This window comes from Lygodium microphyllum, chromosome 3 (genome assembly GCF_053477565.2).
Source record: "Lygodium microphyllum isolate KBCC chromosome 3, Lygodium_microphyllum_v1.1.10, whole genome shotgun sequence".
NCBI lineage: Eukaryota > Viridiplantae > Streptophyta > Polypodiopsida > Schizaeales > Lygodiaceae > Lygodium > Lygodium microphyllum.
The window spans coordinates 170,458,422-170,473,116 of record NC_141137.1 but is presented as its reverse complement, the minus strand read 5'-3'; the positions used below and the strand labels follow the sequence as shown (position 1 = coordinate 170,473,116).

The window sequence follows — 14,695 nt, the reverse complement described above, 5'->3', positions numbered from 1 at the left end:
GGTGATAGTGGTGCTGTCACGAAGGAAAAGTGAGGGCCTGGAAGAAATGAAAAAGAAGGCAAGGGAATGGGAAGCCAAGAGTGAGAAGTAAGTGAAGGATCTAGCGAGCCGCTTGGCCCTTGCAGAGGGAGGCTGAATATTAGGAGAAGGTAGGGCAGGGGCCACTCAAGCTAGCCTCGAAATCCAACAACATGCCTTCCTCAGCACAATCTTAGATGTCACACTCTCTGAGGAGGAGGAGGAGGTAGTTGATGTGCTTAAAAGGAAACTAGAAATAGCCCAAAAGGTGATAGAAAAAGGGATGTGCTCCCAAGTCCAAGATGCAAGCCTCGACCCGATCAATCAAGATCAGTAAGAGAAACGGTTAGGAGCAGGCTTGATACCAGAGGAGATTGACGCCCTGGAACTTCAAGAACGACAACCCCAGGAGGTAGGGGTAGGGTCAAGCCGTGAAGGAAAGCAACAAGATGAGGAGTGGATCCCACCACCTCCCTCACCACAACCAGAGCCCCCTCAAGAACAAGATGCCATAGTGGAAAGGAAGGCAGAAGCAAAAAAGAAGAGGGCCAGAATTTTAGATCAAGCATGCAAAAGAGCTCAAGTACAACCACTTGCAGTTCCACAACCACCCATCCCACTAGAAAGAGTCTGTTTACTCATGAACTGGAATACAGAGTTGTTGGTGTGGGAACAGTGGGAAAATCGTCACCAACCCTTTGACTTCACCTTTCGATATCTAGCGGGTTTGTGCAACGTACTATCCACCGAAGCAGTAATGGTGGTAATCACCATGGGAAAAAGGCTGAGTGAAAGATGGCTCACTAAAAGAGAGAAAAATTCAACTACCTGGGGGACAGAGTCCCCAAATTACTGGGAGAACAAGGTTGAGGAGGTACCCCACACGGTGAAAGGCTACGAATCCCAACCTAAGTGGAGGAGAAGAGTCTAGAACGGCAACGTGGACGTGTGGATGTCGTTTTGTGGCTCCCTATTCGTCAAACGGAATGACCCAACCTATCTACCATATCCTCGAAGGATGGGAGTAGATTTTGACCCTAACATCCATGGTCAATACGACTTCTCGAGGTCAACACCATAAAATCAAAGGAGGCACTCACCTTCTGAGAACAAGATCTATGGGACTCGATGGCCCATTTCCTAATGGAATTCTCCTCTTGCCCAAACCCCACCTTTGTAATAACATGTAACTATATTAGATTACTTAGGACTCTCCTCAAGCAACTGCCAGCACCGGCAAAGTACCATCTTCCGCCGCTCTTTTTTGACATTAATGCGGGAATAGATTGGTGCGCCATGACTCGGCTAATGCTGCACACTGCTTTACACCCATCCTTTTGCATGGCCCTTCATAAAGACATGAACGACAGCCGATTTACCAAATGTAGCCATCCATTCTTGTCCACCACACCTCTCCACATTAGAATAGGCCAAAAAGGGTACATGCTAAGCAGACACTTCCTTAACAAATCATTAAAGTCCCCCAACTTCCCCATCCCACGCCCACGAACCCAGAAAATGAATTGTCATCTTGTACTACTTCTCCAAATTCAAGAAACTGTTTATTCAAAAAAAAAAAAAAACGCAAGCTGCACATCAATCACCATCACTGCACCTAGGGGTTCTCAAGTTATGTGCGCCTAGTGGCATGGCCAGCCAGCTCCGTCCTTAACCTCCTAGCCTCATTTTGATCCCCCACTTCATGCTTAGGGCACATCAAGGGCATGACACACCTAGGGACCTAACACTCACCTATGGTTAAGACATGTCACCCTAAGCTACACGCACTACCCTCCCCTATGCACAAACTGGGTCCTCAAGTGTGGGGCACATTGAGGGCTTGTCCAAGGGTGTACCCATCTCCCAATCCCACAAGCACCGGCACCGCACTGCACAGCAAGGCTGACACACCCCCAAGTAGTGTATCTTCTTCTCTTTCCAGGTACAAACAAGGGCTCCCACCACCAACTCCAGAGACCCCATCATCCATGCAATGTATTGCCCATATTATGGGACCTTTCACGATGCAAGCACAACAAAGCAAAGGGCAAACGCAATAGGCCAATCAAAAAGTGAATGAAGAAGCTCATTTTGAATAGCGCTGGAAAAGTCAGCCACCACGGAGGGGCAACCAATGGATTCGTCCAACTTTATCTTCAATTTCAATGGCATAAATCCCTCCAACACACCTTCCACAAACAAAATGAGCCCTTCCAACACACCTTCCACAAACAAATGAGCCCTGGTGTTGGAGGGATTTATGGAAGTTGAAAGGCCCTTGCATTGGATAGGATCCGTGGTGTTGGAAGTATTTATAGATCATCTATATAGATCACAAAAATCTAGAATACTTTATGACAACCCGGATCCTCAATCGAAGACAATCCCATTGGAGTAACTTCTTATCTAGGTTTGACTTTGTCATCACCTATCACCCAGGATGCCAACAATGCCAATTAGATGCTTTATCAAGAAGATCCTACTTGGCACCTAAGAAGGGAGAAGAAGCTATTGATCAACAACAAGCAATACTACTCAAGCTAGAGCACTTCCAGCTAGCAACCATCTCCATTTGTCACCAAGATGACCCTACCTTGATCCAGTTAATCCATGAAGCCCCACCACATGATGATTTGACCAACAATGTTAAGAGGAAAAATCGAAAGGGAAAAGGAAACGAAGGTTATGAGTTTTAGGAAACTAATGGATAGTTATACTATGAGGATCTGCTTTACATCCCTCCAAGAAAGCTAGATTCCAAGTACTCCAATAATGCCATGACACCTCGGCAGCATGACACTTTTGAGTTAATAAGACCTTATAGCTTATTTCAATAGATATTTGGTGGCTCTAGATGTGTAAAGAAGTTAAGGAATATATAAAACCATGTGATACCTACAACAGGGCCAAGGTACATCATCACAAACCACATGGCCTCCTGAAACCCTTGCCCGTTCCACTGTGACCTTGGTTTTCTCTATCCATGAATTTCATAGCAGTTCTTCCCAAATCAAACAAATATGGCTCTATTCTTGTTGTGGTGGATAGGTTCACAAAAATGGCACATTTCATTCCTACCACCAAGACCATCACAGGCATAGCTACCGCTAGATTCGTCTTTAGATACATTTTCAGATTACGTGGATTCCTAGACAACATCATCAGCGATCGGGGTCCCCAATTCATATCTAGTTTTTGGAAGAGCCTTTGCAACCTCCTTGGAGTCCAAGTTTATTTATCCATAGCCAATCATCCACAGAGATTGATGGCCAAACAAAATGGGTAAAGGGGCGGATACAAGGGCTTTCCCAATCCTTTTGCAACATCTATTAACATATTCCACAAGTGAGCAAGTAATCGACCTAGACATGACATTCTTGCTTACAAGTATCTCTTCTAATCTTAACATGTTGCTAGGGCATAACATATCTGAGGTCTAGCACCCAAAAGTAGATTCTTACTAATACTTTTTGGACTGCCTTTAGCTCATCAAAGATGAACTTTGATCAATTGCATCCTTGCTTTTAAGGATGGTGTTGAACCATGTTGAATCCATGGCTCTTGACATTCTAATTGTGAAAAATACTAACATAACATTTGCATTACAACAGAGCACATTAATACATACCTTTTCAATGTCCAATATGACCTTCTTAGTTGATCCTTCCATCTTGCTTTCACTATTATACATCATGGCTTCAACAAGGATCTTCAAAATAGTTGCAAGTTGGCTTCCAAATGGAGCTTATTATCTTCCTTAGTATAAATGAAAGCTTGTTGCTTTGGTTTTCTTGCACCTCTTGGGTTTGTGTCTATGTCATTGTTGACATTCACCTTTGATACTTCTCACTTTCTCTTGTGTGATAATCACTACTTTGATTTGAGCTCTCATTACTCATTACCACTTATGCTCTCCTTATTCATAGCATTATCCTCTTGCATAGTTTTGTTGAGAATGGTTTGGACGTAGTGTTGAAAGAGATGGTCACTACCTGTTTGTATGGACACATTTAGCACCTTGAGTAGTCACGAAGCTCGTTCAGTTTTGAGTAAAGTGTTCATGTGGACACATTTAGTGCCTTGAAGAGTCATGAAGCTCCCCTCGTTTGTATTGAGAGTGAAGTTCACTCGTGCAAGCGTGTCCCCGACTCTATGTATAGAAATGAGACGAGTCACGTTACGAAGCCTGGAACCTCGGAGGTTACGGAGGCCCCCCAGTCGCCCCCCCGGCCCCCTCTGTCTCTCTGTTCGAGTCTCTGTGTTTGCCTTTCTCAAAGGAAGCTATGGAGACTAAAGAAATCGCAGTCAACAAACGAACAATGGAGGATGCCTTTAAGAATTATGCTGCTGGCTTCGCTGCCGGAGTGGCCACAGTCCTTGTAGGCCACCCTTTCGACACCATCAAGGTGTGATAACATTTCTTTCCTGTGTCGGGAAAAGGCGCCCACACACACACACACACCCCACGTTGATGTAGTAGTTCAGAGTTTTCCTCAGGTATTAAGAGAACTGAAAAATGTTCCTGTTTAGAATATCCGTTTTCTTCTCCTTCTTCCTCTCTGGGGTTCATATATGTGCATGCCCTCAAGAAAACTGGGAGTTTGTCTGCTCAAGAAAGACATAATTACACTTAGTTTGACCTTTTTGTTTCCCTTTCTTTCGGTGAGCCACTGTTCATCAGCTCATCAATGTACAAGGAGGATGGACAGAAGGGAATAGGCTACTTGGCGGTCTGTTCAAACAAGTCAAGAACAGTGGCAAACATACCTCCCAAAACTTTAGACTCGCACTCTTAGAATTCCCTCTTTGTGGCTTGATGGCTGGGACATCTGAGGCTGATATGTGAAGACACATGCAAGTTTTACTTTTAAAGCGATCAAATTTGAAATCAGTTTGTGGACAGAAGCATATAGGTGTGGACAGAAGCATATAGGTGTGAAATGTTCTATTACAAGTAATAATAAGACTTGATAGAGGTACTGATGGCCTTATTGAACATTTAACCTTTGCATAGAGACACCAATCGCACATTTCTCTTTTGAATATCTGACTATCCATTGCATAGGACTGTGCATCAATATTTGACCCAAGCTGTGAGAGAGAGAGAGAGAGAGAGAGAGAGAGAGAGAGAGAGAGATTTATGGGGGAAGCTTTCCTCGGAACTTCAGGGTAGGCAACCCTTTCCTGCCCTGGCTATGGATCGCCCTTGGCAGGACTGGGACCTTGCAGGCCGGTTGAGTCTGGAAAAGGCCTCTACTAATCAGGTGTATCATCTTCTCATTAAAGATCACCAATGGTTGGGCGTGAAAGTTAATGCTGTTTGGGGCCTGCGGAAATCACTGTCATGGTGGCAGGCAACGCTGATGGAGGGATGGCAGAACAAGACACCTTTCAAATGCAAGGTCTTTCTGTGGCGGGTAATGATTGGTGGTCTTCCTCTTGCCTCGGCCCTTTCCAAGCGTCGAATCTCGAATGGCACTTGCTTCTTCTGCACCACTTCGGCGGAATCGGCCCGACATCGTTTTCTTTCTTGCCCGCTCGCCAAGAATATCTGGTCACTCTTGTCACGAATCTGGCACGCGGTGGTGGGGTCTTCACTGACTCCCTTCAATTGGGTTTTTGTGCGCCCGAAGTATCCCACACCACCACCGTTACATATGAAGATCTTATTCCATTTTTTCAGATACTGGGGATGCTGGCACATTTGGACCACCCGAAATGCTTTTCTCTTTGATTCGGCTTCTAATGTACCGCGACATATTGCAAGGCTTAAAGGGCTCTTGCATTGGTAGCTAGATCTCATTAGGCACTCTGACTTGCTCCCTCGGGAGGATTTGTATTCCTGGCATTTGGCAATTGCCTCTGGGTCCTTGCCATGATTGGTGTAACTTTTTAGTACCCTAGTCCGGGGATTTCCCACACGTTGGCCTATGGCCCTCGTGCCTCTTGTACTCGTGTAATCATGTAATCTTGTACTTTCTTCGTAATTAATACAATTACCTTTTACGAAAAAAAAAAGAGAGAGAGATTGATTATCTGCTGAGGCCAACATCGGCCTATGAGACAAAACCATGTATAATGCCAGTTGTCACTAGATATCAAGTTTGAGATGCTAAAAGATGGTCAGTGATATATTGTGAAAAGAAGCTAAGGTGATGTACAAAACAAAATAGTGCTCATATAGGGATACAACGGGAGGATAAGGTAGTAGATGTCTAGTTGTGTGACTGAATGATATTCCTATATCTAGCTCCACCCAGCTAAGATCAGTGGATAGAGTATGTTATACATCTCGGATGAAATAGTATGTGAATAGCATTTGGACTAGGTGCTCAATCTGTCAGTTGTTGTTCATGTCGTTGGGGGATCTCCCTCATCTCTCTTTGTGTTTGGTACCCTTGTATTTGCGAGTGGCATGCTACTCTGATCTCCTTGGCTATCTAGATTGTCACAACTCTTTGTTTGGGTGCTATGTGTATGGTCACTGTTTGAAATAAATTGGTCGACTCTGTGATGATTGACACTCACCTCTCAGTGTATGGCCAGCCTGTATTAGCGATGCATGGAGCCTTTGAATCTCAACAGAACTAGCCCAGGTGGTGCTAGTGTGGGGACTCCATGACTAGTATGAGGGAGGTGTCTCTTCCAAATAGCAAGGGGTATCTAGCTCAGACTGCACTATAGACTCTACATCTATAGATGTAGTGCTCCTGGCATAGTTTGCAAAGTGGGTTGCTCTTCGGGTCTCAATCTCAAGCTAGTGAGAGGATACTCTGATCTGGCAAATGGCTACTCACCTCTCATGTGGCATGTATATATCTAGGTATTCAAGTCTCTCAATGAAGCCATTTGCTGTAGTCTTTATAAAGTGGTCTCTATAGTATGACATCTTTAGGGGGAAGAGGTTGCCTGGGTGAAATCCATGTATGTTGTATATACAACTAGTAAAGTTTCTACTGCATGGCCAAGTTCCTCTCTGTGTAGGAGAGGGGTATGAAGGGGAAGTTAGGGTCATTATGAAAGGGGGGGAGATGGTTCATGTCAATCCCATATCCTGTAAGTTGACTTGTGCATACCATGGAGTCTCCCATCCTACCTTAGCTACCTGCCTAGAAGCTTCGAAGGCTCTTCTAGGCAGCCTATCTAGGTGCATGTCATGTACTTCTGAAAACATACTAGGGTTTACATTGAGGAAACATAGCATGTATGACCAAGACTAAAACACAAAGATGCTGACAAAGATAAGCAAAACTCAGACTCTAAATGCAAAAAGAAAAATGCAAAAAGCAAAATGCAAAAACTCAAACATAGAGAGAAGAAAAGTGAATGAATGTTGTAAATGAATGTAAGAGTGTACAGAATGTTAGAGATCATCCCTTGGACACAGGCATTTTCCTTCTTCAGGCAGTGTGCGGAGCAGTTCAGGGTCACTTTGAGTGCCACGTCAACAGCATGGTGCCATGTCATCATTTTTGCTAGGTCAAGAGTCACATGTGTGGTGGGAGATGTTGTCGCAGATGCCACATGACAGAGGACTGTGCAGTCGGACAGAGGATTGTGCAGTCAGATAGTTTTTTGGGCATTTTTTAATGCAGTCGGTTGCAGCTGTTGGACATTGTTCTTTTCTAGGCTATATATAGCTAGTCTTTTGGCACACTCATTCATTCACAGGCACTCTCAGCAGATCGTGGCAAGGTAGGTTCAGTACGTACGTATGGATCGTTATCGTACGGTATGTATTGATCGTACGTTTTGTGTACGTATGGAACATAAAAAACGTGATCATTTTTTTCATGTAAAATTTGGGGCAAAAAATGTGATGTGCCTAACGATTTCTGCATCGCTTGGTTATTTGTGGATTTTCCTGGGCAAATTGAGACAAAAGCCCCAAACGTGTTCACTGTTTCAGTGTTTGCAGGTTACGTGAGCTACAGGAGGCGCCAATGTGCACAGACCAGGTACGTCTCGTCTCTCTCTGTCTCTCTCTCTCTGCGCTCTCTCTCTCTCTCTCTGTGTGGGCTCACATTCATGCATGCTGGAGCCTCTCTCTCTCTCTCTCGTAATGGACTCTCCTCTCTCTCTCTCTCTCTCTCTCTCTCTCTCTCTCGCACGCGCACGCGCACGCTCGCTCGCGTTGATTCTTGTGCACACGCCGCACATATTTATTGATGTTTTTCTCTCTTATCTTGCTCTAGGAGCCATCATGCTGAAACCAGTCAATCCCTATTGGAAGGAGTATACCAATATACTCCATATCGTCAACATTCCCGGGCAAGCTGGTTCAGGTAGTCGCAGGTGGTCATGCAAATTCTGCAATTTCACATTGACCAGAACAATTACGCGTGTGGTGAAGCATTTGACGGGCATCAATTGCACAAACAATTGTAGTGCGTGCAAGAAGGTGCCAAAAGCTGTCCGAGAGAAGTTGATTGCTGAGAACTTCCCAGCAATGGGGGGAGCAGCAAAAGGCTAAGGATCCCAGAAAACACAAGACGCCTTGCACGATGCTCTTATTGGGGAGTTTGGTCATCCTCCTACACAGGTAGAGGAGAGTTTTGTGTTTCAGCCCGTTGCCTCACAGCAGCCATCTGCTAGTAGGAAGAGGGCTTGTGTCATGTAGGAGGAGGAGCAGGAGGAAGGTTCTAATGATGTGCATGTGCCTAGGCAAACCACCTTGCCTTCACGTGTGCATTCTCAGTCTTGGGTGAGAGAGCGTCAGAAGGTGGCTGAGATGGAGATTGCTCGCACTCTCATTGAGTGCAACATTAGTTTCAATGTCTTAAGGACTGAGCAGTGGAAGAGGATGGTTAGGGCCATTGCCCAAGTGGGTGCTAGTGCTACAGATTCATGGTGTGGGCTGGATTACAAAAAAATGCGCACCACTGCACTTGACGAGCAAAAGGCCTTAATAGATAAGGCATTGGTCCCAGTGAAAGCTGGCTGGCAGCAGTTTGGATGCACCGTCATCTCTGATGGATGGAGTGATATATGCAAGCGGCACATCATAAATATACTTGTCTCCTCTTGTCTTGGTACTTACTTCTTGCGCGCTGTAGATGCAGGGAGGGTAGGAGAGAAGATCACAGGTGAATTTATCTATGGGCATATTCGTAGAGCCATCATGGAGATTGGTAAAGAGAATGTGGTCCAAGTTGTTACAGATAATGCATCCAACTGCAAGGCAATGGGAAAAATGGTGAAGGCGGAGTTCCCACACATTGTGTGGACTCCATGTGCAGCCCATTGTCTAGACTTATGGAAGACGTAGGCAAACTACCTTGGGTGGTGCAGCCCACAGTTTCAGATGCTACTAGGATGACCACATTCTTTCGAAAGAAGCATCAGGCTTTAGCCATCTTTTGTAGCCATAGTAATCTAGATATGGTGCGGCCCTCCAAGACCAGATTTGCATATATGTTTTTGGTGTTGCAAAGGCTCTTCAAGCACAGGGATCCACTTTTGCAGACAGTTGTGGACCCAAAGTGGAGGGACATGTCTCATGCACAAAAAGAGGCGACCAAAGCCATTCAAAGGTGTATCCTAGATGAGTCTTTTTGGACAGAGGTGCAGGATTTGACAGTGGCTTTGCAGCCCATGTATATGATGCTACGAGTCATGGACATGGAGGGCTCCACATTGGGTCTGGTTTATCACCTCTTCATGCAGATGAAGAGCTAGAGCTAGAGTTTGATGATGATGGCAATGTCGTGGCGGATGGAGACATGCTCTCTTCAGCCTCATCATCGTCCTCTTCTGATCATGAGTTTTGCTAGAGCCTAGGCAGTGGACTGTGGGCACTAGTGACTACAGTCAGATCTAAAAATTTTGAATTTTCATATATTTCAGTTGGGTGTTTTTATTTATGACATATGTATGCTCTATTAGGAGCCATCTTGACTTGACATTTGTCACCTTGGTGGATTGTTCCTAACTTCCTTGTTAGCAATTGTACGTTGTTTGATGCAGTGTACTGTGTTATGTTTTGGCTCTTTATCATGTAGACTTCCTCAATGTTAGTTTGATAGTCTCAAATTTCAGTTTTCACTATTCAGTGTTATGCACGTGTTAAATGTTTAATGCTTAAAGGTTTCAATTGTGATGTGACATGGTCATAAGTACTAAGTAGGGAATGTATATATCTTCATGCTTAATGTACAGTGGGAAACACCCTAAAATATCCTCTTGTTTATTATTTTTTTACAAAGGTATGTATTTTTACGTACATAAAAAATTTATCCATATAGAACGACGTATAGTACGTATCTATATGCGCCATACATTACATATGGAGCCACCTTGGATCGTGGAGATCAGATTGTGATTAGGCCTTGCTGTCCTGGAGGTGTGCTTGTGTGGTGACATCGTCGAGGAGATACGCAGACATAGGCATTGCTTGCATGTATAGATCTACATTTCTTTGTATTCAGCATACTTCTTATAGCAGATCTTCTTGTTCTACTGTCTCTCTCTCTCTCCCCCTCTGTGTTCACTCTCTCTCAGTCTTGGTCCCATGCTTCCGCATCGCTGCACTCTGACATGGTATTAGAGCGGTGAAGATGGACTGACTGAGTGAAGAACCTACTTGAAGAGGAGATATCAGCGCGACACAAGGTTGCATTTCCAGCATTTGAGGGTGATTGGGAGGGCTGCACATCGAAACAAGGCTGAAGCGAGCGTGGGCGTGTGGGAAAGGAGGGTGAATTTGGTGCTGTTTGAAGAGGAGGAAGGCTGCATTCTCGGTCTTCGCTTGCAGATTTTACCTTTTCATCGCCTCCGACGGCTGAAGAAGGTTTGTGAAGTGGAGGAAAAAGCCCTAGCAGGCTGCGTCTTTATAGTCGGAGGGGGTTGCTTTTACGTTTGTGCAGGCTTTATAGGTGAAAATGTCTATAGAGACCGACTTGGAGTTCCAGGCGATCATGGACCGGAAGGTGCCTGTCCTACCGGCTCTTCCATGAGATCAGAAGCTTGATGGTGACAATTACTGTATCTGGCGAGTAATGATGTTGGCCATATTGGAGTCTTATGATTTGGCGGAGCTTGTGATGAAGGAGATTAACCGGCCCTTAGTGAGAGATGAGTCCAAACTCTCTTCCAATGCTCGTGCGGAGTTGACCATTATGAAGAGGGTTTCTTTAGAGGTGCAGATACGGGTCCGTTATTAAGTCTTCTTTGCTTCGGGAACGTATCAACAAGCTTCGACAGCTTCAGATCCAAGTTCAAAATGTGGGGAAGCCCATTTCCTCCGAAGACATGGTGATCACTTTATTATCCCAGTTGCCGCCACGATTCGGTACCTTTTATTTCACTCTTATTGCATTAGGGCGGGAGTTGACTCTTCGATGGGAAGAGTTGGTTCCTATGGCCTTGGACCAAGAGGAACAATTGAAGGGACAGAATGCTTCCAAATCGGAGGCATTGACAGGTCAAGCCTCTTAAAAGAAGGGGAAGGACCACAAGAAAAAGGAGGAGGACAACAAACCAAGGAAGGGTATGGAGAAGGAATTGACATGTCATATTTGTGGTAAGACCGGTCATTGGAAGAAGGATTTTCATGACAAGGACAAAAGGACACTAAGAAGAAGGACACGGAGGATTCTAGAGTGGTGGTTGCGCCCTCATTAGTTGCTTTTCTACACTTAGCGGACTGAGGGCCCTACATCGCAGACTTCTGATGTTGCGATGACGGCCCCCAGGCTCGAGAGTGGATCGTTGACAGTGGTGCCTCACGGCACACGACTCCTTCTACCATTGGTGTTACCCATTTGTGACCTTCACATGGGCAGATTCTCATAGGAGATAGCTCTTCAGTGTCCATTGCTGCACGGGGTGAGATGCAGCTGATTCTAGATGGATGTGGTGGTACCCACACTTCCGAGGTGTTGCATGTGCCAGGTTTTGGGTATCATTTACTTTCGGTATATAAGATTTGTTCTCTTGGCCTTTTGGTGGAGTTTGAGATTGATGCTGTTCGAGTCCTTGATCGTGGATGGAGGAAGGTTCTCTCTTCAAGGTATGAGGAGAATAGCATTTACAAATTCAAGTCTTCTACAACTCTTACCTCTCTTCTTGTTACCTCTCAGACACAGTCCAAGCTATGGCATGCTCGGTTTGGCCACCTGAACTATGCATATCTTCGGAGGTTTGAGGTTTGCTTGTTTAAGGTTTGCCGGACATAGTGGTGAGCCAGCAGCCATGTGCCTTGTGCATTTGTGGAAAAGAGCATAGGGATGTGATTCCCCACAAAGATTCAAGGTGGTCTACTTCACCTATGGAGCTTGTATCTACGGATCTCTGTGGTCCGATGAGGACTGAGTCTCCGAAGGGGAGCTTGTACTTCATGTCAATCGTAGATGACTACAACAGGATGATATGGGCCTACTTCTTGATGCTGAAGTTGGAGGCTTTCTCCCACTTCAAGGATTGGCTTCTCTTCGAGGAGAACCGAGTTGGCAGGAGATTGAAGACCTTGCGATCAGGCAAGTGTGGTGAATTTTTTTCTAATGAGTTTACTCATTTTTGTGCAATTAGAGGCATTCACCAGAAGTTTGCTAATACTAACACTCAAGAGAATGGCATTTTGGAGTGGAAGAACCGAAGTGTGATCGAGATGGCGTGCACCATGATGGAGCATCGACAGACACCTCAGTTTCTGTGGGCTGAGGCAGTGGCTATAGCAGTCCACATCCTATATCTATCTCCCACTTCGGCTATTGATAGGATGATACCTTTTGAGGCTTACTTTGGGACGAAGCTTGATTTCTCTTATTTTAGGGTCTTTGGGTGGGACGCCTATGTGCACATCCTGAAGATGTAGCGTGACAAGTTTGAGGCGGCTTCTCGACGATAGATCTTTGTTGGCTATAGCTCCTAGTCCCAAGGTTATCGCTTGTATGATCCTGTGAAGCGGGGATGTCTACGCGAGCCCAAATGTGCGGTTCGTGGAAGTTTCGGCTACAGAGGGGGGGTGAGGAGCACCTCGTACTTGGAGATCCAGGGGAGAGTCGGGATCCTGAGACAGTTCCCTTGGAGCCAAAGCCTCTTGATGATGATTCTATTTCAGATACAGAGTCTTCTCTTCCATCGACCACCTCCGTGGAGCTGCCGCCAGTGGATGTACTCGAGTCTTCAACAGATGGAGAGCGATGAGAGGAGAGATTCGGCCGCCTCCTCGTTGGGCCCATGACACACTCCGAGATTTAGGGATCGAGGGGGTTCCTGAGGAGTAGGAATTGCTGGATGGACTGCGGAGGTCATGGAGGTATCAAGCACATACTACAGAGCTTATTTACTCCAACTAGTGTTGGATGTCCCGTGTTATGCAGGATCGAGAGTCTACCTCAGTGAAGGAGGATTTACAGTCTGATCATTGGCAGAAGGTGATGGAACCCGGGTTGGAGACTATTGAGCGGAATGACACTTGGTTCCTTGTCTCATTCCTCTTGTAAGAAGGTGATTGGTGTTAAATGGGTCTTCAAGACCAAGTACCATAGTGATGGCTCTTTGGACAAGCACAAGGCTCGCCTTGTTGCTAAAGGTTTTGCTCAACGCCCAGGTGTTGAATTCCATGATACTTATGCCCCTACAGCTCGCATGGTGACTATTTGTGCTGTTCTTGCCTTGGTTGGCTATAGGAGATAGTCTGTTTTTCAGTTAGATGTGAAGTCGGCCTTTTTGAATGGTGATTTGAAGGAGGAGATCTATGTGGAGCAGCTTCCTGGCTTTGGATCCTCGGATGGGAAAGTATACAAGTTGAAGAAGGCCTTGTATGGCCTAAAGTAGGCTCCACGTGCATGGAACGAGAAGATTAACTCATTCCTTTAGTCAAAGTTGGGATATTGGTGTTCCAAGACCAATCCGTAGCTTTATGTACACACTTCCGAGGCTGGTTGCATGTTTTTTGTGTTGTATATTGATGATTTGATTCTTACGGGTGACCATGCACAGAAGGTCCAAGAGACAAAGACAGCTTTAGATCAAACATTCGAGATGACGGACTTGGGGCTTCTTCATTTCTTCTTGGGTCACCAGATTTATCAGTCTCAGAGGGGGATTTTCATCTCTTAGCAGAGATACATTCAGGAGCTCTTGGTGACTTTTGAGATGGAGACTTGTCGGGCCATTTCTACTCCTATGGATCCGAATTGGAAGGCCACTTCACACTCAGATTCTCCCTTGATGGATGCTTCCCGCTATTGTCAGCTGATTGGATCATTGATTTGGCTCCTCAACACTCGTGTTGATCTTTGTATTGCTGTAGGTCTCTTGGCGGGGTTCATGAGTGAACCAAAATAGGTGCATTGGCAGGCTGCCATGAGGATTCTTCGGTATTTGAGGGGAACCTCTGACTTAGGGATTTCTTATCCAGCAGGTGCAGGTGCTTTAGATCTTGTTCTTGCAGGTTGTATTAGAAATGAGAGAGAGATGGACAAGGCTCATGCACTAAGGGTAGCAGGCATTCTCCCTGTTAGTTCATTCCATCTCTTCAACACACAGTGTAAAAGTCAACAGTGTACCACACACATACACAAAGCAAGTAACCTAGTACTAACCATGGTTAAGTCAGTATGACTTAACCTTATTCAACTAAGGCAATGACTTGGTAAAGACATTTGCAACTTGGTCTTCTGTCCTCACATGGACTAAATCAATGTCACGTGCAATCACTTTTTCTCTGATA

The 14,695-nt window shown here is 45.3% G+C and overlaps 1 protein-coding gene and 1 pseudogene across 1 annotated transcript in view; both read left to right on the top strand.

Moving 5' to 3' along the window:
• The first annotated feature begins 4,175 nt into the window (after positions 1-4,175).
• MBAC1 (Mitochondrial substrate carrier family protein) overlaps positions 4,176-14,695 on the top strand; it is a 45,743-nt gene continuing 35,223 nt past the window's right edge. Inside the window, exon 1 of the mRNA XM_087675059.1 lies at positions 4,176-4,424. Coding sequence (XP_087531185.1) covers positions 4,302-4,424 — 123 coding nt within the window. The 5' untranslated portion in view covers positions 4,176-4,301. The remainder of the gene's footprint in view (positions 4,425-14,695) is intronic.
• Positions 8,210-9,787, top strand: LOC148039168 (uncharacterized; annotated as a pseudogene).